General features: G+C 57.4%; 1 protein-coding gene across 1 annotated transcript in view; it reads right to left on the bottom strand.

Moving 5' to 3' along the window:
- The window catches only part of CARMIL2 (capping protein regulator and myosin 1 linker 2), a 26,793-nt gene extending 6,788 nt beyond the window's left edge, over nt 1-20,005 (bottom strand). The window contains exons 1-31 of the mRNA XM_041458783.1: nt 19,882-20,005; nt 15,904-16,019; nt 14,666-14,757; nt 14,493-14,543; nt 14,151-14,210; nt 12,823-12,944; nt 12,369-12,466; nt 11,715-11,785; nt 11,044-11,117; nt 9,907-9,982; nt 9,742-9,830; nt 9,318-9,412; nt 9,071-9,157; nt 8,768-8,877; nt 8,318-8,395; nt 8,129-8,205; nt 7,835-7,939; nt 7,542-7,611; nt 7,302-7,383; nt 6,145-6,241; nt 5,830-5,887; nt 5,157-5,329; nt 4,416-4,484; nt 4,088-4,181; nt 3,922-4,017; nt 3,180-3,308; nt 2,140-2,253; nt 1,838-2,013; nt 1,266-1,353; nt 735-851; nt 186-252 (exon numbers count right to left, since the gene is read on the bottom strand). Coding sequence (XP_041314717.1) covers nt 186-252; nt 735-851; nt 1,266-1,353; nt 1,838-2,013; nt 2,140-2,253; nt 3,180-3,308; nt 3,922-4,017; nt 4,088-4,181; nt 4,416-4,484; nt 5,157-5,329; nt 5,830-5,887; nt 6,145-6,241; nt 7,302-7,383; nt 7,542-7,611; nt 7,835-7,939; nt 8,129-8,205; nt 8,318-8,395; nt 8,768-8,877; nt 9,071-9,157; nt 9,318-9,412; nt 9,742-9,830; nt 9,907-9,982; nt 11,044-11,117; nt 11,715-11,785; nt 12,369-12,466; nt 12,823-12,944; nt 14,151-14,210; nt 14,493-14,543; nt 14,666-14,757; nt 15,904-15,943 — 2,755 coding nt within the window. The 5' untranslated portion in view covers nt 15,944-16,019; nt 19,882-20,005. The remainder of the gene's footprint in view (nt 1-185; nt 253-734; nt 852-1,265; nt 1,354-1,837; nt 2,014-2,139; nt 2,254-3,179; nt 3,309-3,921; nt 4,018-4,087; nt 4,182-4,415; nt 4,485-5,156; nt 5,330-5,829; nt 5,888-6,144; nt 6,242-7,301; nt 7,384-7,541; nt 7,612-7,834; nt 7,940-8,128; nt 8,206-8,317; nt 8,396-8,767; nt 8,878-9,070; nt 9,158-9,317; nt 9,413-9,741; nt 9,831-9,906; nt 9,983-11,043; nt 11,118-11,714; nt 11,786-12,368; nt 12,467-12,822; nt 12,945-14,150; nt 14,211-14,492; nt 14,544-14,665; nt 14,758-15,903; nt 16,020-19,881) is intronic.

Here is a 20,005-nt window from a genome sequence, read left to right as displayed (position 1 = left end):
ACCACAGCACTGGGAAAGGCTCTCTGAAGGGTCCAGACCCCGCTGCCCTCAGCCCATGACCACGGGGGACTCGGACCATGAGGCTCCCCCATTGCTGCTGCGAGCCCCCCGCCCCTGCCATGCTCTGTGGAGGCAGCACGGTGCCACTGAGCCACAGCAGGGGGACAGCTCCACGGTGACCTTACTTCTCACAGTTGGTGTGGGCCGAATGCTCCTGAAGTGCTTGTTTCTCCTCCGCAGGGCCATCTTGTACTGCAGGGAGAGAGGGATGGTGGCAGCCCTGGCATGGACAGGCTGGCTGTGCCAAGACACATCCCATGGCAGTCAGAGCCAGCCAGGCTTTGCCCAGTGATGGGTGCAATCCCCCATCACCCCTAGGCTCCGAGGCTGCACCCCTTCATCTTATCCCATCTCCAAAACCACCCAAAGTGCTGGATTGGACACTTCCCCATCCAGAGCCATGCACTACACTGGACCCAGGTGTCAAAGCAGCAACAGCAGGACAAGGTACGAGCAGCCAGGCTGCCACAAGGACACGTTCCGGTGCCAGCAGCACGGCCTGGAGGGCTGATGGTCCCATTTCCCAGCACTAATTGCCTTAGCACTACTCTGGGGGGAGCCGGGGGGTGCGTGCACCCAGAGAGGCTGTGGTTAAGCCCGGCATCATCCGGTAAGGCGGATAAAGGGCGGCTGTACCGCGGGCATCACGCGGCGGCAGCGGGTCCGGACCCTACCTCCTCTGCAGCGAGGTCCGGAGGATTCCTGCTCCTCGCCAGCGCGGTGGCATCGTCCTCAGCCGACTCCGGCAGCAGCACCAGGAGGTCGAGCCCCTGCTTGGAGAGGCTCTCTGCCTAAAACCATTAGGAAGCGCTTAAATTATCCCAGGGGCTGGAGCGTGCTCGGCTGCCCTGTGTGCTCTGCGCCGCTCTGCTCCCTACCCACGGCTGGGATTTGTGAGCGGATTTAGGCCTGATTAGCCGGTGTCCAGCCCAGCGCAGCTGCCCTGCTGCAGCAGTGCCCCACGTCACCCGGCAGCAGCGCTGGGACTTTGCTCAGGGTGTTAATATTGCTGTGACCACACTGGGAGAGGATTACCTGGGAGGAAAACCAGCCTGGGTGGGAATTGTCCTGCTTCCCAGACTGCAAATTCATGGTCACGGCATTGGTGTCCAGGTACCTGGACAATGCTGGGGTATCCAGACCCCCATCCTGCATCCCAGCCCCACATCCCCATCCTGCAGGTGCTGGCAGCCCCCAGCACTCACCAGTTTGCACTGGACAATGGTCAGGTCTCCCAGCACGGCATCCACCACGCAGTTGGCTACAGCGGCTGTGACGGACAGCTTGATTTCACTGGGAGCAGAAAAAGCGTGCTCAGGGCCAGCACCCACCAGCCCTGCGAGCCATGGGGCCATCTCCCCAGGGAGGGCTTTGCTGAGGAGATGGATGCGTGGCTGTGGCACACAGAGGGGCTACCAGGACATGCCCATGTGCTGCAGCTTGCTGGCCTGTGCTGCCAGAGCAGGAATGGGAATAGGCACTGGCTGGGATGGAGAATGCTGAATGCATCCCATTGTTGATGGTCAGGGCCAGCCAAGGGGATGTGCCTGCAAGAACATCATCACCCCACGGGTGTCTCCAGCACCCTAGGGACTCATCCAAAGTGGATCCAAGCAGGAAGCAAAGCTACAGCTGGAAAACTCAGCAGCAGAACCCAGCACACCTCTACCACAATGTGGAGAGAGGAGAAGTTGCTGGAGAGCCCCCAGCAAGCTCCTCTGGCCCCAGGGATCAGTGCCAGTGCCTGAGCGAGAAGGAAGAACAGCACATCACCCACTTCAGCTTGCTGAAGACATCAGTGACCATCTGGTCCAGGACAGCGCTGAGGCTGAGGTGGTCCTGGAGGCAGATCCTCTCCGACATGGCATTGACCAGCTGATCCCTGACCCCGCTCTTCTGCACCACAGCTGGGCACAGGCTGTGGGCCGTGTCCAGCACCGCCTGCATGATTGCCTACAGTTTGGGCAGGAAAGGAAGGTTTCACTTTCTTTTCTATCAGGATTCACATGGTTTTCAGTAGAACTCCCTTTTCCATGGGCCAAGGCTGATGAACATCCCGTGCCGCCCATGGGTGCCCACCTGGATTTCCCGGCTGCAGGTCTGTGATGCTTCCTCCGTGAGACACTCCAGCTTGTGCTGCAGCTTGCCATTCTGGTAGGGGGTGTTTCCCGCTTCATACAAGAGGGGCAGGATCTGACATGGGAAGGGAGACGGTGTGGATCATCCCATGTCACCTCATCTTCTCTCCCCATATTTCCATGCACAGCCTGCACCCATGGCTCTCCCATGGAAGAGCATCACCTGCATCAGCTGGGGAGACCCAGTGATCTTTTGGCTTTGCTGGGCCAGGTTTGGGCATCCTTGTCCCTCACAGTCCCTGCATCCCCTCCCCTGCCACTCACTGACTCTCCTTCTCTTGCACCCCACTACACTGCTTCCTGCATCAGGGAGGTCCTTAACCAACCCTTCACACCTTTCCCACATCAGTACTGTCTTCTTAAATCATGTCTCTGCCAGATTAAGTAACCAGGGGGGTGCCAGAGAGGTGGGGGAAAGGGGAAAGGAGGTGGTTTGAAGAGAAGCAGAAGAGGAGGAGGAAAAGGTGCAGTGGGGAGCAACAACCAAGACCAGGAGGATCAAACAAGGTCTGACAGAGCCAGAACTGCCAAGTCAACATGACAGATTTTGTCAGGGGCTGATGGAGCACTCTCATTGCTGGGGTGGGATGAAGGTGCCCCAGGGAGGGACCCTCAGGATCCAGGGAGGTTTCTCACCAGTGTGGGCATCTGTGGGTTGCAGGGTTGGAGCACCCATCTCTCCCAAGGAGGGACGTGTGAGCATGGGGTGCCAGAGGAAGAGGGGCTGTAACCCTGTGGGGGGTGTGCACACAGCCGTGTGTCTCTGGGGCAAGGGGACTAAGAACATTTTGATCTTTGTTCCAGAAGGGAATTCAGAAATTCTCAGCTGTTCTTTGATGTTTGCAAGTGCTCGGTGCTGTGCATTGACGTTCTGAAATTCCCTGACTGCTGGTTAATGATGTCATTAACTAATCAATGCCCTGCTTCGATCCCAGATGGGTGCTGGGTGAGCTGAGGGGGTTTCCCACGCTGTGGACTCACGCTGACGCAGAGGTTGGCATTCCTGATGGCCTCCTCGGCACACAGGATGTCCGTCTCCACCTCCCTGCCCGTGCAGGTGCTCAGGATGTCCACGTACTTCTGCACACTCAGGCAGATCTCATTCACCATCTGGAGCACAGAGAGGCTGTGTCATGTGCCAGCGCTGGGGCAGCACTGCCAGTTCCCCTCCTTGGCTGTCCCAGAGAAGAGTGTGCTCAGATTGGGCACAGGCAGGTTACAGCCTTTAAGAGCACCCCTGCCTAATAACCAGGGATGGACACGGCAGGGATGTGCTGGTAGGAGTGCACAGGGGGCAGGAACACACTCCATAGGTTAGCATAGCAGCAAGTTATCTCAGCAGTGCATATTCATGAAATGCATGGATGCAACCAGCAGGATTCCAGGAGATCTGCTTTCCATCCGCCCCCACCCTCACCACAGAACCATGACATGATTTCGGCTGGAAGGGATCTTAAAGGTCCTCCTATTCCAGCCCCCCTGCCATGGTCAGGGACACCTTCCACTAGACCAGGTTGCTCCAAGCCCAACCTGGGCTTGAACACTTCCAGAGATTTGGCATCCGCAATTTCTATAAGCAACCTGCTCCATCCCTGAATCTGCTCTGCCTTCCACTCAGGAAAGGTTAAAAGGGTGTTTTGCTGCTTGCAAGAGTCTCATGAGCAAGCCAGGGTGGTTTGGGGCAGGGGAGCAGCAGCCGCACGCAGTGCTTTGTCCATCAAACCTGCTCAGAGGAGGTGGTGAGGATGCCCTGCTGCAGCCGCAAGGTCTGTGCCGGCAGCGTTTGCCGCAGCTGGTTCCTCGTCAGGCAGGACTGGAGCTGCAAAGGCAAGAGGCCGTGAGCAGGGATGGTGGCACCTGGCCCCGTGTTCCAGCCCACTTCCCCCCACCTTGTGCACGGCCTCCTCCGTCCTCTCGGGGCTGCTGCGGTAGGCCTGCGCCACGTCGCTCATCGGCAGCGGCATCGACTTGAGCGTGAAATTCCTGCGAGGCAGAGTGGGGTCAGCAGCTGCTGCACCCAGGGCTCACCCCCCTGCTCATGTCCCCATGGACATGACACAGGCTCAGAGCCACCCAGCAGCCTGGACGTTGTGCTGGGGTCCAGCCCTGGAGATAGGGATGGCCAAACTCTGGCCCTGGGGACAGTGACATGCTGGTGACAGAGGCTCTTTTGCATGGCAGCAACAAGCCAGGAGGACCAAGAGGCTCCTTCCTTACCTCTCCAAAGCTTGAGCCACCTCTAGAAGCCCATGGGCTGTTGTGTTGTTCCTGTCCCAAACCACAGTCCTGCAAAAAGAAGGACCTGGGTGAGCCCTGCCCACACCCACACCACCCTGAGGTGGGTGCTAGCAAGAGTCAGCCCAAGGCTGACTCCAGGCATCAGAGAGCGTAAAAGTGGGGTTAAAATTACAATTTTCAGTATCCAAAACCTAAACTTGGACTTTGCAAGGAGCTATAAAAGTTAGGTGGGTGCCTGGAGGGAGTGAAGGGCTGGGAGGACACATTCAGGCACCATCCTGCAGGCAGGGACAGACATCCCCAGAGGAACAGCCCATTCCATCTCCTCTGCAGACGCCCCTGCTTTGGCTTTGTGTACACAATGTGGTCAAAAATGGTGTTTTAGGAATTGATGGCAGGGCATGAGGCGAGGGCAGTGACCACAAAAGTGTCTGCAGCATGCTGGGTTGGGCAGGAGCCTGGAAAAGAGGTGGCAAGCACCAGGGCAGGGATGGAGCTGCTCTCTTGTCCTTCACATGTCCCTGCCAGCACTGCCAGATGACTGCCATGGGTGCAAAATGCAGTCATAGCGTCTGACCTTGTACCAGGAGTGGTCCAGGACCTCATCCATGGCCATCAGGAGCTGTTACAAAACTCCTCTGATGGCATCAGCATCACAACCATCACACCAGGGCCACCCAGCACAGGGTCACCCACAGGGTGTGACAGAGCTGCTGCTACCTGAGCTTGGTGTTGATCTGCAGGGCCTTGGCGAGCATCTTGGCCCCCGTGTCCCCCATGGCGTTGCCACTGATGTCCAGGGACACCAGGCTGGTGTTGCTGCCCAGGGCACTCAGCAGGACGTTGGTTCCCAGTTTGAGGCGTGATTCAGCCACAGACAGTGACTGGAGAGGCTGGAAAAGGGACAAGGAGGGGGACCAGGACATGTAAAGGTGCTTGTCACCCTTCAGCCACAGTCTCCACCCCTGTGCAGCAGCCTCTGGGCTGGTTTTGGAGAGAACAAGGGATACCGAACCCTGAGAACAGAAGGGCAGTGACTGCTTAGACAGGCTGGATTTGGCTCAGATGCCCAGCAGGCAGTGAGGAGAAAAGAGAGGTTTTTTTAGGAAAGCTGTGCTGAATGCAGGTTACAAGTATCTCCTCCATGACTTTAGCCAGATACAGGCTCCCATTTTCCCAGATTTCCCACTTCTCTGTCTGAGCTTCTGCTTCAGACTGAGGAAAAATAAAAGCAGAAGGACTTGAATGGCAGTGGGGGAAAGGGAGGATTGCTCCCAGCCTGTGCAGGAGGGATCTGGGTGGCAGCCCTGCATGGAGACTGCACAGTGGTGGCTGAGGGTGACCAGGAGCATGGATGGGATGGTTCTGGTGGCTGAGGGCAAGCTGGACTTACACAATCCTCCTCCTGGGTGAGCTGGACAATGCGGTGCAGGACATCCAACAGACCTTCCCTATGGAGAGGTGGAGGCTGTCAGGGGGTTACTTGTGCACACCCTGGGGCCACAGAGGCAGAGCTCTGACTTCCCTCCCACTCTTGCCTGGGCTGTGACCCATCTCTGACACTGCACCAGCTGCTGGCAGTGCGGACCCTCCCTGCACGGGCAGGCAATTCCTACCAGCCCATGGGATTTTGATGGGGAGAGAGGCTCAAGGTGGGTGCACCATTCCAGGATGGCTCCAAGCCTGGGTGCTGCTGCTTTGCACTCACTTGGATTTGATGTTGAAGTTTTTCCCCAGGGAGACGTGCCTAATGGATTTGCTTCTGCCAATGGAGAGCACCAGTGTCACCATGTCGGGGTCAAAGCCTGCAGGAGATGGAGACACCCAAGGGGATGCAGCAAACCCGTGGAGGTGGCACCAAGGTGGTTCCTCACAGGAGACCTGCAGAGCCACCAAGCTGCCACAGTGGGATGTTCCTGGGCAACTTCCTCCCTTCCTGGCTTCCCTGAGGAGACTGAAGACCTGTGCAGAGCTGAGGTCCCTGGGAAATGACCTCTGGGAAGGAGCAGCCCCTGTGGCACTCCTGGAATGGGGGTGCCAAGGCTGTGCTGAGCCACGGGGCACGGAGGGTGCTGGAGATGGCACTTGCTCTCTGCCATCCCTCAGGGATGTGCCCCCCATCACCCACCCACCACCCTGGGAGGAGTTCAGCTTTCAGGCAGCTGCCTGCACTCCCATCCTCGTGGCTGCACCATCCCCAGGGAAATCCAGCAAGGATATGGGCAGGGATCTGCTCACCCTGCAGCTCAACCAGCCAAGGGCACAAGGCACCAACACCCACCCATGGACTGCTCCTCCTGCACAGAGGTGCTCTACTGGGAAAGCCAGAAATAGGAGTATATTTTGGCAAAGGTTGGCCAAAAATTTTGGGTGAGAGCATGAGCTTCTGGAGCATTGGTGTCCTGAAGGACTCCAAACCACATCACCTTTCCCAGAGCCATTTGGCTACTGAGGAATTGCATGGTCTGCTGTGAGAACTTAGCAAGGCTGTTTGAAAGTTTTGGTGAAATTAACAACTGGCAGAGGTGATGTTTGTGATGATTAGGATCACTTGCCCATGGCTTTGGAGGGCACAGCAGGACAAGGCTGGCAGCAGGGGCTACAAACACCTGCAGAGAGGTGGGAAGAGTTTCTGCCCAGGGAAACCCTTTCAGTGCTTCAAACTCTGAACCAGCAACATGAGACCACTTCAGATTCAGTGAACTGAAGAGGACTGTATCAAGCAAGATGCAAAATGAGAAATTTTGGCAAGTCTTGAGGTAGGAGGGCATAAAGAAATCACCTCACTCCCTGTGCTGGGTGACTGGACATGAAAGTCCAGGAGATGTAGGAGATCTTTTCCCAGGCTGGGAAAAAGCAACCTACCATTGTCAGACAAGTCCAGGTGACTGATGGAGCTGGCATCAGGGATGAGATCCTGGATGACTTGAGCCCCCGCTGATCTCAGCTTGGAAGAAACAGCAAGACATCAGTACAAGGGGAGGCAGCGAGCCCTGCAAACGAGATCCTTCTGTGGGGAGCTCAGGCAGGGCACAGAGCTTCCCACGCTGCCCCACTGGGACCCCCTGGCTGGAGGGGTGCTGCCCGTGGCTGCTGGGCCCTCACCTCACAGCTGCTGAGATCCAGGTGCAGGTCACTGATGTGACTGTTGTCTGCCAGCCCTTGCAGCAACGCCCTGGAGAAGTCACCAAAGCCCCATCAGTGCAAGAAATGGGGGGACCAGCATCCACCTCGGGGCACCCCCAGCAGTGCAGGCAGTGGGAGGGATGTGCTGGAGGAGGCATCCTTCCCCGAGCTCTGCCTCTCACAGCCCCTTCCCTCCATCCTCCCCACCAGCCCTGGCCAAGGTCTCCCCAGGCTGTGCTCACCCCAAATCCATTCCCGCAGCCCAATCGCACCTTACAACGTCAGCTGGCAGCCTGGTACCTGCCAGGGAGACATGGCTGAGGGAGCAGGCCTGGCTGAAAAACTCCTTGATGGCAGGGGAGATGGATTTCACCCTCCTGAAAAGGATGGGCACAACATGGCAACAACTGCAACCCAGCACCAGCCACCCCCCTGGGTACTACACATCCCTGGGTACCACATCCCTGGGTACCCCACACCCCTGGGTACCACATCCCTGGGTATCACACCCCTGGGTACCCCACCCCCCTGGGTACCACGCCCCCCTCACAGCATCCCAGGCTTACTTGTGGGAGTACACGTTTTTGGAGAGATCCAGGTGGACGAGGCTGGTGTGGGATCCGTGGAGCAGGGCTCCAAAGAGCTGCCAGGGTGGGGATGTGAGCCATGTGGAGGAGGACCCAGGGGCACTCAGCCCCTCACACAGCCCAGGGATGGAGGGGACTGAGGGCAGGGCTCACTGCCATGGTACTCACAGCATCCAAAGGACAGTCTGTGCCAGCCAGGCTAAGGTGGGAGAGCGAGTGGCAATGCTGGAGGAGGCTCTGCAGGTTCTGTGAGCAGAGGGGGCTCAGCAGCTTTGCCCCTGAATCCCACCCCCCACCCTGCAGCCCTGGAATCCCAGTTCCAGCCTGACTCTTCCCTCCTGCTGAGCAGGGGTGAATCCTGCACACAGGAACCCACTCCCTCATGGGATACATCCCTGCTGCAGATGGCATCTGCCACACTCCCACAAGGAGATGCAGGGGAATGTCCCCAGGCTGTCCCCAGCTGCTCCCAGGCAGGCGCGGGGGGCTGCAGCCATGACCCCCCCATCCCTGGGGTGCTTCAGGGCAGGACACAGACCAGAGGAGACCAAAGCCATCCAAACCAGACTGGGGACAGTCTGAGTGGTGTCACCCACCCCATCACAGCATGGCACTCACACTGATGTCGTCCCCAGCCAGGGTGCCAGGGTTTCCAGAGAGGTCCAGGTGCCGGAGGGAGAATCCAGTGGCTTTGTTATCTGTGAGGGCCTTGCATAACGTGCTCATCCCTGCTCAGAGAGAGCGAGAGATGCATGGCTACAGGCTCCCTGCACTGGGGAGAGCCTGGCAGCAGAGCAAGGGAACTTTCCTCCAGCCAGGGCAGCAGGACATTGCATCCATGAAGGTGCCCCTTTCCAGGGTGTCTCTGCAGGCCCTCCATCGCTCCTTTTCTGGAGTGGGGCAAGGGCATCTGGGCTCTACCTTTGGCTGTGAGCATTGTCCTGGCCAGGCTGAGGCTCTGCAGACCCTTGGAACTCTTCTCCACGTGCCGGCTGAAGGCAGAGACCCCTGATGAGAGCAGAGAGCTCTGAATGGCTGTGCCAGCACAGCGAGGGTCCAGCCCACCCCGAGCTGCAGCCTCCAGGACAGGACTCAGCTCCTGGTGGGATCTGGAGCTGAACATCAGTTTTTGTGGGTGTAAACTCATCCCAGCCCAGAATCTGAGTACCTCTGTCTTCCAGCTGGTTGCCAGAGAGGTTGATGGTGTGCAGGACAGAGTTGGGATGGCTGCTGAGCGCCTGGGCCATCCTCTGCACAAAGTCACTGTGGGGAGAAGGGTCACCCATCTGAGCAATGCTTGGACACCTCCAGGAAAGACAGCCACCAGCCCTGTAGTCTTACAGGGACATGCCACCAGCTCCTGCCTGTGTGGCAGACCGGGCTCATCTGAGCAGCCAGAAGGAAGCAGAGCATCTCCAGGGGTGGGGGTATTCACTTCCAGGCTATGGGAGTCTCTGCTTCCAGTGAGCTTCTCAGTGTGGAGGGGATGGACCCTGGCACAAGGCTCCATGCATGGACCTCCCTGCCCCCTGCACTGAGGGAAGAAGCTGCCAAGGTCCTGCTCATCCTTGCCTTGCAACCCCTTCACTTACGCTTTCAGCCCACTGTTCTCCAGCACCAGCTCCTCCAGTGCCACTGACTTGCTGAGCATGTAGAGCAGCTGCTCTGAAATCTCCTGATTCTGGCAGGGAAGAAGAAAGCCTTTCTGGGAGCCTGGCCACCTCCAGCGCACCCAGAGCCACAGCCCTGGCACTCACCAGCCTGAAATCCTTGCAGGAGAGCTTGGTGAACCACAGGTTGAAGGACAAGGCAGCAACACTCAGAGCCACATCCCTGCAGGGTGACAGGGAGGAGGGAGCCAAGGGCCAGGATGAGCCAAGGCTAATCCCAAATGGGTGACCCAAAACTCCCAACTGGGGCATGCCCCAAGACATCCAGCCCCAGGGGGCCCCAAGCCACCCAGGATGCCAGGACACACCCATTCCATCCAAACTGGAGGTGCTCCAACTGACCCAACCCTGGGATGCTCCAAGACACCCAACCTCAGTGTGTCCCAACACAACAGAACAGGACTGGGGATTGTGGGTTTAAAGCAACCCACAGGTACAGATCATCTTCCCCAGATTATTCCCTTGGGGAGAATCAAATGAATCAAAATATTTGCATGCTTCTACCTAAACCCCGGGGTTTTAAATTCTTTTTAACTCTGAGCTCTCATGTGAGCAACACCACAGGTTTTGGGTGAGTGGAAAGTGGAGTCTTTTTTACTTCCTCATCCAAAGAAATCTCTAAAACCGTCTCCTTTTTGACCAAATGAACACAGATCCTCTGTTCCCCAAAACACTCAGCCCAGAACTTTGACTCGCTGTGGCCCAGCCTGGCAGCTGCCTCCCCTGAGAGCTGAGCCCTTGCTCTGTCTTTCTTGGGATGGAGACGTGGCTGAGCCCCACAGGGAGAACTCAGCTGGAGCACACAGCCCCACTATCAGGCTATAACCAGGTGATAATGAGGTTATAACAGATATCTGGGGGGGCTGGTAGGGAGCACTGCAAGTTTCAGGGTGGCAAGCTGCTTTGCATAGGGAAACACCTGACAGCCACGAGCTGCAAGAAGCCACGGTGACATGGGGGTTTCAGCCCTATAAACAGCTCCCAGGATGATCTAAGAGTTTAAAATGAACAGAGAGGCTGCCCGGACTCGCAGCTGCTGCCCCATGGGACGGGGCTCAGAGCGTTGGTGAGGGGCAGTGTCAGGCTGCAGATGTGGCATCCCTGGAGCGTGTAACCTACAAAAGCTTCTAACACGGGCAGGAGAGCACGCTGGGCCCCCAACAGGGGCAGGGAGTATGAGGATGAGTGCTGGGACAGGGCAGGCAGCATGGCTCGGGGACTCACCGGCTCTCCAGGTGGCTGAAGTCCAGCAGGTTGAATTCCCGGCAGTCCTGGCTGTGGTAAATGTTGTCCACGTCCTTCCCAGAAGGATGCACACATGGATCAGACTCAGCACCGGGTCCTGGGGAGGGCTCAGGTCCCTGGTGCTGCTGGAGGGAGCTGAGCCCTTGGGGAGCCCCTTCTGGGGAGTCCCTTGCCTAACCCCAAAGCCTAAAACCTTCCCTAATGCTCTGGCTGGCAGGGGACATGTCCCAGCTTGGTGGGACAGACTGGTGAGTCTTGGACAACTTCTGCAGGGAATGGTCAGAGGGCAACACAGCCCAGGCTGGTGGGAGAGAGGGTGTGGGGAGAGGTGAGCTGGGATCAGTGTCCAGAGGAATGGGGCACAGAGAGTCCTGCTATGGCTGGGTCCCAGCAGGATTCTCCTCTATCAGGACACCCAGCAAGGTCCCACATTTCCAGGGCCTCTCTCTAGGTGACAGTCTGGGAAACAACCTAGTCCAAGGCACGCCGCTCCCACCTGCACTTTGATTCCAGCCCACCGGGGAGCAGGGGGCACTCAAGCCAGGCAAAGCTGCAGCTCCCAGCCCCAGCAGCTCCGAGGGGCAGCCACAAGCATCCTGTCACCAAGTGACACACTGCCACCGCTGCATCCACAGGCTGGGCCAGCTTACCCACTGGATCTCCTCGCGGAAGGCAAAGCCGTTGTAATCACACAGGGCAGCGTAGGTCTCCGAAAACCCCCCTGCAGGGAGAAGGCAGTTTGGGGGCTGACCTTCCCAAGGGGACATGGAGGAGAACTTTGGGGAGAGTGGGAAACAGGAGAGGGATGACAGGGACTCAGAAGTGATGCTCCCCCTTCCCTCCTCACAGGGGAGAGATCTACTGTCAGCCCCCAAAGGGGCTGTGGCTTGCTTTGCTGGTCCATGTGGATACCAGGCAAGGCACTTTGCCATGGGGAAAATGGAGGGATCCTGCTCCAGACTACAGGAAAACCTCCTGGCTCTGCAGTGGTGCCACATGAGGTGGGTAGAAGCATGCATAGCTACAGGTCCTTGCAGGTAGATTCTGAGCAATATTGCCTGCTGTCCTGCTTCTTCCTGGGGAGCTACACCCCCTCAAACCTGCTCCTGCCCCTTGGGATGGGGTGGGCTGGTGGACAGCAGACCCCAGCAGCAGGGCTCCGTCTGACCAAAGCCATCACAGGTGCCCTGCCAGCAGAGGTGAGGGCTGTCAGCAGAGCTGCTGATGATGGATGCAGGGCTGGAATGGTCCTCAGTGCTCCAACCCTCCTGGTCCTGCCTGAGGGAGGCTATGGCAGGACTTACCACAAGGCCCAGGGTTGCTCTGCAGCATTTCCTCCAGAGAGTCTGTGATCTGCTGGATCCTCTCATACAGGCTGGGGGGGCAGTTCTTGAGCAGTGTCCTGGGGAGGGAGCAGAGGGCTGTGTCAGGGTGGGCCAGGAGAAGAGCATCCCCACCACTCTATGCCAAGCTACAACCCTTGTGTGTAGGGTGGCCAGAAATATTCAGTCAGGGAACAGGGTCTGGCCTCCATCCATGTGTTTTTCTCCTGCTAAAAGCAATGTTGCAGACCCATCCTGTATTTGGGATTTTCTAGCTGCAGGTGTCCCAGTTCATGGCAGGTGGGTTGGAACTAGATGATCTTTAAGGCTCCTTCCAACCCAAACCCTTCCAGGATTCTGCAGACTGGGGCTTTTCTGGGCAAAGGGGTTGCTCTGGTTCCTGCACAACCACCCCTCAGGAGCAGAAGACCCTTACCCAAGGGATGAGTCTGGAAAGACCTTCCTAAGTGACATGGTGACATGGATAACAACTTGCTCCAAATCATCCAAGGACATGAACCGGAAGGCATAAGACGCTGCATCTGTTTCTATGACAACCTGCAGGGTCCAAAGGATGAGAGATTCCTGAGCGAGCTGGCAGCACACAGCGTCCCCAAGCCCCCAGACACAACGGTGACAGCCATCAGCTCCTCACTGCCAACCCAGCCATAAGCACAGAGAATGCTGTGAGCACCAGGAATTTAGGATAAAGTATATTGGTGTGCCAGAATAAGGCATAAACCTCCTGAAAATTCAGCTTAAGCTGATGCAGAGGCAGCCCGATGCAGCGAGGTGAGAACAGCCTTGTCTCTGCCTGCAGCAGCTGCAGCTGGAGCATGGAGGTTTCATCCCTGAATTTATTTAATCGAGGTTTAGGGCTTTTTCAGCTTATGGTTCCTACCAGGAAAAAAAAAAATCCCATGGCAACATGCTCCCTGATTTAATTACACGCTGATTGAGGCGTGGGAGCAGGATGACAATTATCTGCTGGCATCGTGCAGGACGGCGCTTCCGCCAGTGCCCGGGGCTGTGGAGGCAGGAGAGCGTGGGACCGCCTGCACTTTAACAATCCCTGGGCTTTCCACGTCCCAGTCAGATGTCTTGCCCCCCTCCACCCTGAGGCATCAGCTCCCTGCACCCCTCTGTCTGTGCCCAGCTCCTTCAGCTCTCTCCTGGAGCTCAGCCACGCAGCCTGCTGAGCAGCAGAAACCCCGTGTGGAGGCTGAGGCCGTGGCTGCTGCTGATGCTTTAGCAAGAAAAAGCCAGACAGGATGTCAGAAAGGACCAGACAGGAGGTTAACCAGGACCACAGCCCTGTTTTGGCCAATACATCCAAGCCTTGATATCCAATTTCTCTCTTCCATGGTTTCCACTGCCACATCTGCCCTATGTGCCCGCCCCTCTCTAAGAGGATTAACGGGGTTTAAAACACCCTCCTGCTAAATTTGTCTTCACCTTGGTAAGCCTGCAGCCATTTGTCACCTTGTCCCTGCTGAGCAGGAGGTGCCATGGCCAGGCACTGTCCGTGGATGCCAGAGGGGAAGAAGTGCAGGCACCCACCCAGCACCCCTGGGCGCCTCCCTGCACCTCCAGCTCCAGGGCAATGCCCCTGATGAGACCAACACTGGTGGCCCTCAATGTGCCACGGGGGACCAGAACAGCCCCAGATCCTGTGGTGGGCTCTGGACCAGGGTTTGCCATGGGGGAGTGGGCAGAAAGAGGGGTAATGCCCAGGCTGGGTTTGTCCCAGTTTGTCCCACTCACCACACTGGGCTCTTGGACTGTCATCTCCCTCACCTCCAGGAAGCTGAAGCTGCTGTGAACCTGTGGGTGAGAGAAGAAAGATCAGCCCCAGTGCTGATGGAGAAAGGAAACCCAAGGGTTCCCCCCAGCTCCCACACTTTCCCATGCCTTCAGTAGTGCTTGGCCTTGGCCCCGCCCTTCACCAGCCCCCAAACAAGACCCTCTCCCCCTCCCCCCACCTCTCTCCTCATCCTGCTCTTGAGGGCTTCCCAGACCCTGTGGCCCAGGTGACTCAGGGGTCACTCCCTGCAGTGCCCCAAGCCCCCCCAAACCCCAGGGCTGTACCAGGGTCCCCACACTTACCCTCACGGGCAGCATCACAGGCAGCACATAGGCTCGCCAGGGTGTCAGGACCTAGGCAAGGTGTGACAAGGGACCATGGTGACATGGAAGCCACCCCTGTCCCTCACTGCAACCATAAAACACCTTCCTGGGGGACCCAGGAAAGCAGGAACCAGGCCAGACTCTGCACATACCAAGATAAAGTCATCATACTTGGATTTCACCTGCAGCTGGATGCTCAGCACCAGGAGCACCTTCTTTGTCCCCAGGAAGGCGGTGATGCCCTCTGAAAAGACCAATGGCCATATGAAATTAGGTGGCTGAAGTCACCCTGGTCCTCTCCCATGCACGCTGTTGCTCTTGAGATACTGTCCCCACCTGAACCATGTCCTCTCCCTCCACACCTGACAGTCAGACCCTGGTTGCTGTCAGACAAGCCTCACACTCACCACCTGTGGGTCTCCTCTGCTGCTCAGGTGATGCACCCACCTCCCCATCTTCTGCCACAGCCTCAACCAAGCACAAGCTTTGGGGTTGCTGGTTCACACTGCCTGTGCTGCCTCACCCACTGGGAGCTAGCACTGAGAGATAAGAGGGTCCTGATCTCTCTTCCTTTCCAAATTTACCACCAGGGAGCAGCTGGTCACCAAGTCCTTCCTCTCCACAGGGCAGCCAGGGTGGTCACATGTGCCAGCCTCCCCAAGGTCACAGACTGGTCACTCCCACCATCCCTGGGCCAGTGAGAGCATCACTCCTGCCCTGAGCACCAGCTCTGTGCCTTCCTGATTCATGCCTCTCATGGGAGAAACGGGACCAAAACCACAGCTGTCCATCACCGTGCAGAGCAAACCAGGCTGTCACAATGCCATCAGTGGTTTGAGCCATGGGCCCCAGGGACCCACCCTGGCAGAGCCGGGACCTGAGGCTGTGGGGACGCGGTGACCCAGCTCCTTCCCACCCCACTGCAAGCCTCGGTGGGGCTGAGGAGGCTGAAGGGCCTCGAGACCGCTGTGGCCTTTTGCTTTTTCAATCAGCCAAGAGAGGCTGTGAGCAGTGGTATTTCACACCCCCCGTGCTGTGCTTTCCTAGGGAGCTTCTGGGGACCCCCAGCTGGCCAGAGGAGTCCAAGCCCAAGGGACTGAGCCCACCAAGCTGCACCCACAAATCTGGCAGCGTGAGCTGCACAGAATCCCATCCTTGAGGAGCCAGGTTATCTGGGGATGCTCCTGGTCCAGGGTCCATCCTCAGGCAAATTTGTAGACAAGAGGAACCCCCAGACACTGCAGGGCTGTGAACCCCCCTGAACCTCATCTGTTGCAGCTGAGGGACCCAAAAGTGACTCTGCCAAGCCCAGAGAGGCCAAGCAGGCCCGGTACGGGCAGCTTCCATGTGGCAGCGGTGCCCCGGCAGCGCGGCGGCGGGCGATGCTTACCTTGCAGCTCCGTGGGGATCCCTCCGGGGGACACAGCCATGCTTGGGACCGCGGGGCCACCTGCCCGGGGATGCGGGTGTCAGGGCAGCATCCTCGGGCGCCGCGGGAAAGGCACCCTGCCGGGAGGAAGCGCTGAGGTTACCAACCGGCAGCGCCGCCGCCTCGGTGCCTCCTCCCCCTCCCGGTGCCTCTTCCTGCCCCGTCAGGCGAGATTTACCGCCTGAGCAGGAGAAGCGAAATGAAAGCGACGGTGCCCACGGCCCACCGGCCCCGCCGGGAGGAGAGGGCGTCACTGCCAGCACCCTTCTCCTGCCGTGTGCCTTCTCCGCTGAGCAGGACACCCGCCCGCACGAAGCATCTCCCCACGGTTCCAGCCTTCCAGGGTTGAGGATCCATGACCTCTCCCTATCTCCTTGAGGTGCTTCACGGGGACCTATTTCTGCCTGAAGATGGTCGGGGTGTGGGGTAAGGGCAAGTCTCCCCTTCCCAGCACTGGGCAGCCAGCCCAGCTCCATCACCTCGCACTGGGAATCTGCAAGGGGAGCTAATGGAGATGGTGCTGGTCCCACTGCAGGCTGCTCTCTGGAGGATGGATGCTGGTGCCCATGGCAGGATGCTGAAGGAAGGGCCTTTCCAGAACAGAAATGCCCCAGGCCCTCTGTCAAAGCCACAAAACTGCAGTCCCAAAGCAAGGGTGAGAGGCAGGTGACCTCCTTGGAGCAGCAGGACTGAGCACATCAACCGCTCCAACTCATCTGGGAAGATTTTGGACCAGGAAGTGCTCCTGTGTCCCATGACATGCTGCAGAGCTTCCCTGGGCACAGGATTTCCCACTGTTGGCTCAGCCTGGCCCCATTAGAGACTCAGGAAAGGTGCTGAGGGAGAGGCAGAGCTGCTCTCAGCTGGCAGCCTGGGTCCCTGTGACCAGCACCCACCTGGATGGAGGGTGACAGCTGCCTTCTTCCCCTAAATTGTCCTTTTCTGACAAACTTCCAACTCCAGGCTGAAGTCTGCCAACCAGGAGCTCATTGAGCTTTCCCAGAGGTCGAATGACTTGGGAGAAGGTGGTTTCTGGAAGGGATGGGTGAGTTTGCCCTCCTGCTACATGCACTCGGGGCCACCGTGCTTCTGAAACCACCTTCTGTGTGAGGGTGAAGGCAGGAAGTGTCTCCCTGCAGGGATGGCATCTGCACAGAGCCCAGCCACAGCACAAGCTCTTTTCAAGGAGATGACTGGGGACAACATGGCTCAGGGCAAGGACCAACCTCTGCCAAGGAACCTCCTCGAGCCTCCTGAGCTGTGTCCGCGGATGGATGAGCACCAGCAGGATGACGGGCACAGGGTGCTCACCACCCAGTGCAGCCAGGGGCCACCAGCAGCAGTCCTGGCTGGATCCATGTTTTTTCCAGGATGAGAGAAGGCCAGGCTATTGGTATCTGAACTTCTCAAAAGGGCACCATCTCCCAGCTTTGGCATGCAAGGATATTCAGGACACAGAGGGAGCAGCTGTCCCCTTTCATGCATCAGAATGGCTTCTATGGAAGACTAGAAGCACAGAGGAGCTCCAGGCAAGCTGCATCCAAAGCTTATTCCCCAAAATACTGGTTCCCACACGCTGGAACATTCTGAGCACCAGTGCAGCAGGACATGTACTCCAGCAGTGGGACAGACATCCATGTGCACAGGTGTTCCCTGCCTCTGTGCAAGCCCAGGCACATCAGGATGTCTGGAACAGCACACCTCTGTGTCCAGCAGAGAACAGCAGCCCAAGCACCAGGGATGGCAGCCAGGCCAAGCCACTGGCAGAGGCAGCAATGCTCCTTGGATCCATCCCAGCCCTGGCTTTCCATTCAGAGCCCAAGGCCCAGCTTTTCCAGCACTGATAACAGCTCTTGCGTTGCGCAGAATTGTTCTGTCCATATCCAGGCTTTGGATGCTGCTCTGGATGTGTGTCCTTGGCAGCGGGCTGGGATATTGATCTCCATCTCTCCAGAACAGCTCCTCCGAGGGCAAACCAGAGCCTGCAAGAGGCACAAGCAGAGATCCCTGCCCAAGGCAGGATCCTCAGCTCAAATCAAATAAAACCCAGTCTGCATAACAGGACTGAGCAAGCACAGAGAAACCAGGTCAACTGAGCAGATCGCAAGGTAACATGCAAGGCTGGGGAAAAAAAGAGGATGGCCAGAGGGTGACAGCTTCTATCCTCACTAAACCTCTACTGGGGTCTGTGAAGAAAGTTCTAGAATCAGAGCACAATAAAAAAGCTGCTCATAAATTGCTCCTCAGATCAGGGTTAAGGGCAGGGTTACCCTTAGGGTTAGGGGTGAGGGAGCTGAAGAGCCCAGAGCTCCGGGGACACTGGTGCTGGGAAAGGCCTGCCAGGGCGATCGTGGCATGGCCCCAACATTGCTGCTCCTACTCCTTTCTGATCTGGACCCCCTCATCGGAATGGGCACCTCAGCCCCAGTGACAAGTGCCCTGTGCCTTAGGCTAAGGCTTCAGAGCGCTGTCGAGCCTCCAGCTCCAGGGACACTGGCACTGGAAGAGGCAATTGCAAGGGCATCACGGCAGGGTGATGGTACCTGTGGCAGGAACCTGTCAGAGACTGGATGCTGCACATCTCACAGCCCCTTGGATTGCCAGTGCCTGTGTCTGGTGGGAAGGACTGGCTGGGCTTGGCTAAAGGTGAGGCCGTGCTCTGCTCTGTCCCCAGAGCCACCACACCCGGCCTGGGCTGTCAGGCATGGACTCTTGGCATGGTGCTGCTCACCTGAGCCCTGGCTGGCCAAGCCACCAGCAGTGCCACCTTAGGGGCTTAAAGGATGGAGCATGAGGTCAGCACATGGTCACAGCCCATAACCCTTCATGGAGTAGTATTTCCCCAGGTGAACACTACAGAGGGCACTCAGCACCAACCACGCCTGTGGGCTTTGCACAAATACACCTCTCAGGCTCTGGTCCTTTCAGCCTCCCATCAAGCTGCTCACACACAGCCACCTCCCTCAGCTCTTCTGAATTCCAGGGGAGCTGCAGCACCTGGTTTGGTGTCACCCAGGTCTGGGTACAAGAGCATGAGCTGCTGCACATGAAAACTCACACAGACCAGGGGAGGTCTCTGCTGGAGCATGTGTGGCACCTCCTGGGGCCACCACCTAAAACAAAGTCACTGCACCATCCTTCACACCCCAACTTGTCAGCACCAGGTTGAGCCACAGGGTTTAAGATATGATGGTGTTTCTCCTTACAGATCCCAAAAACACCTTTGGTTTTCCCACTCACCACAAAGCCTCCCTAGCTCCAGGCTTATGTAAAACCACCTCAGCACTGCCTCAGACAGAAACATCTTTGGCTTCTGAGCACACAAGCTCCTTGCCCAGCCGGGAAAACACTTGAGGATTTACCCATTTCTCAGCCAGACCTGACTTCTCACACAAGCAGCCCTTACACAACCTCCCACCTGCTGCAACAAGCCTCCAGCCTGCTCAGGACTCCAAACTTCCACCTCCAGACAGGCTTTCCTTGGCAAGTCATAGAAGGACCATCTCTCAAGACCAGGGATAATGTGTCACCAAACACCTCGTGAAAGCCAGAACTAGCAGCTCTTGTGCTTGGTTACAGTCTCCCAAGCAGTGCCATTTGCAATGACTCCTGTACCAGCAGTAGGAGGTTCTATGCTGAACCTGCAGTGACTGCCCACAGCTGGCACCCTAAGCTGCTGTCACAGGTAACTAAAAAAAAACACACCGCAGAAACTCCACCCAAGTACCAGTCCCATTTTTCAGAATAAAATGGAAACAATATTCCTGTTAACTAAACCATCAGCTATAACCATTTAAAATCACAGTCAAAACAAACAGAAGTAACAACTACTCCTGTGTTACTCCAAGCTCAAGCTGTCAACACCAACATTTGCATTTTACATCCTCCCTCCTCTACACACAGAGCAGCACACCCTGATTTAAGGTCATGGACAGGTACCTTGCATTTGGCATGGGGCAGAGGGAACACCTGCAGCGAGAAAGGAGCCAGTCCCTGTTGACAGCATCCTTCTGGGAAGAGCAGCTTTTCCATCTGGAGATGGCTGCCAGGTCGCGCCGTTGAC

The sequence above is a fragment of the Pyrgilauda ruficollis genome, unplaced genomic scaffold (assembly GCF_017590135.1).
Source record: "Pyrgilauda ruficollis isolate IOZ18807 unplaced genomic scaffold, ASM1759013v1 scaffold13, whole genome shotgun sequence".
Taxonomy (NCBI): Eukaryota; Metazoa; Chordata; class Aves; order Passeriformes; family Passeridae; genus Pyrgilauda; species Pyrgilauda ruficollis.
Note: the sequence above shows the minus strand (reverse complement) of the source record. Positions and strands in the feature narration are given on the sequence as shown.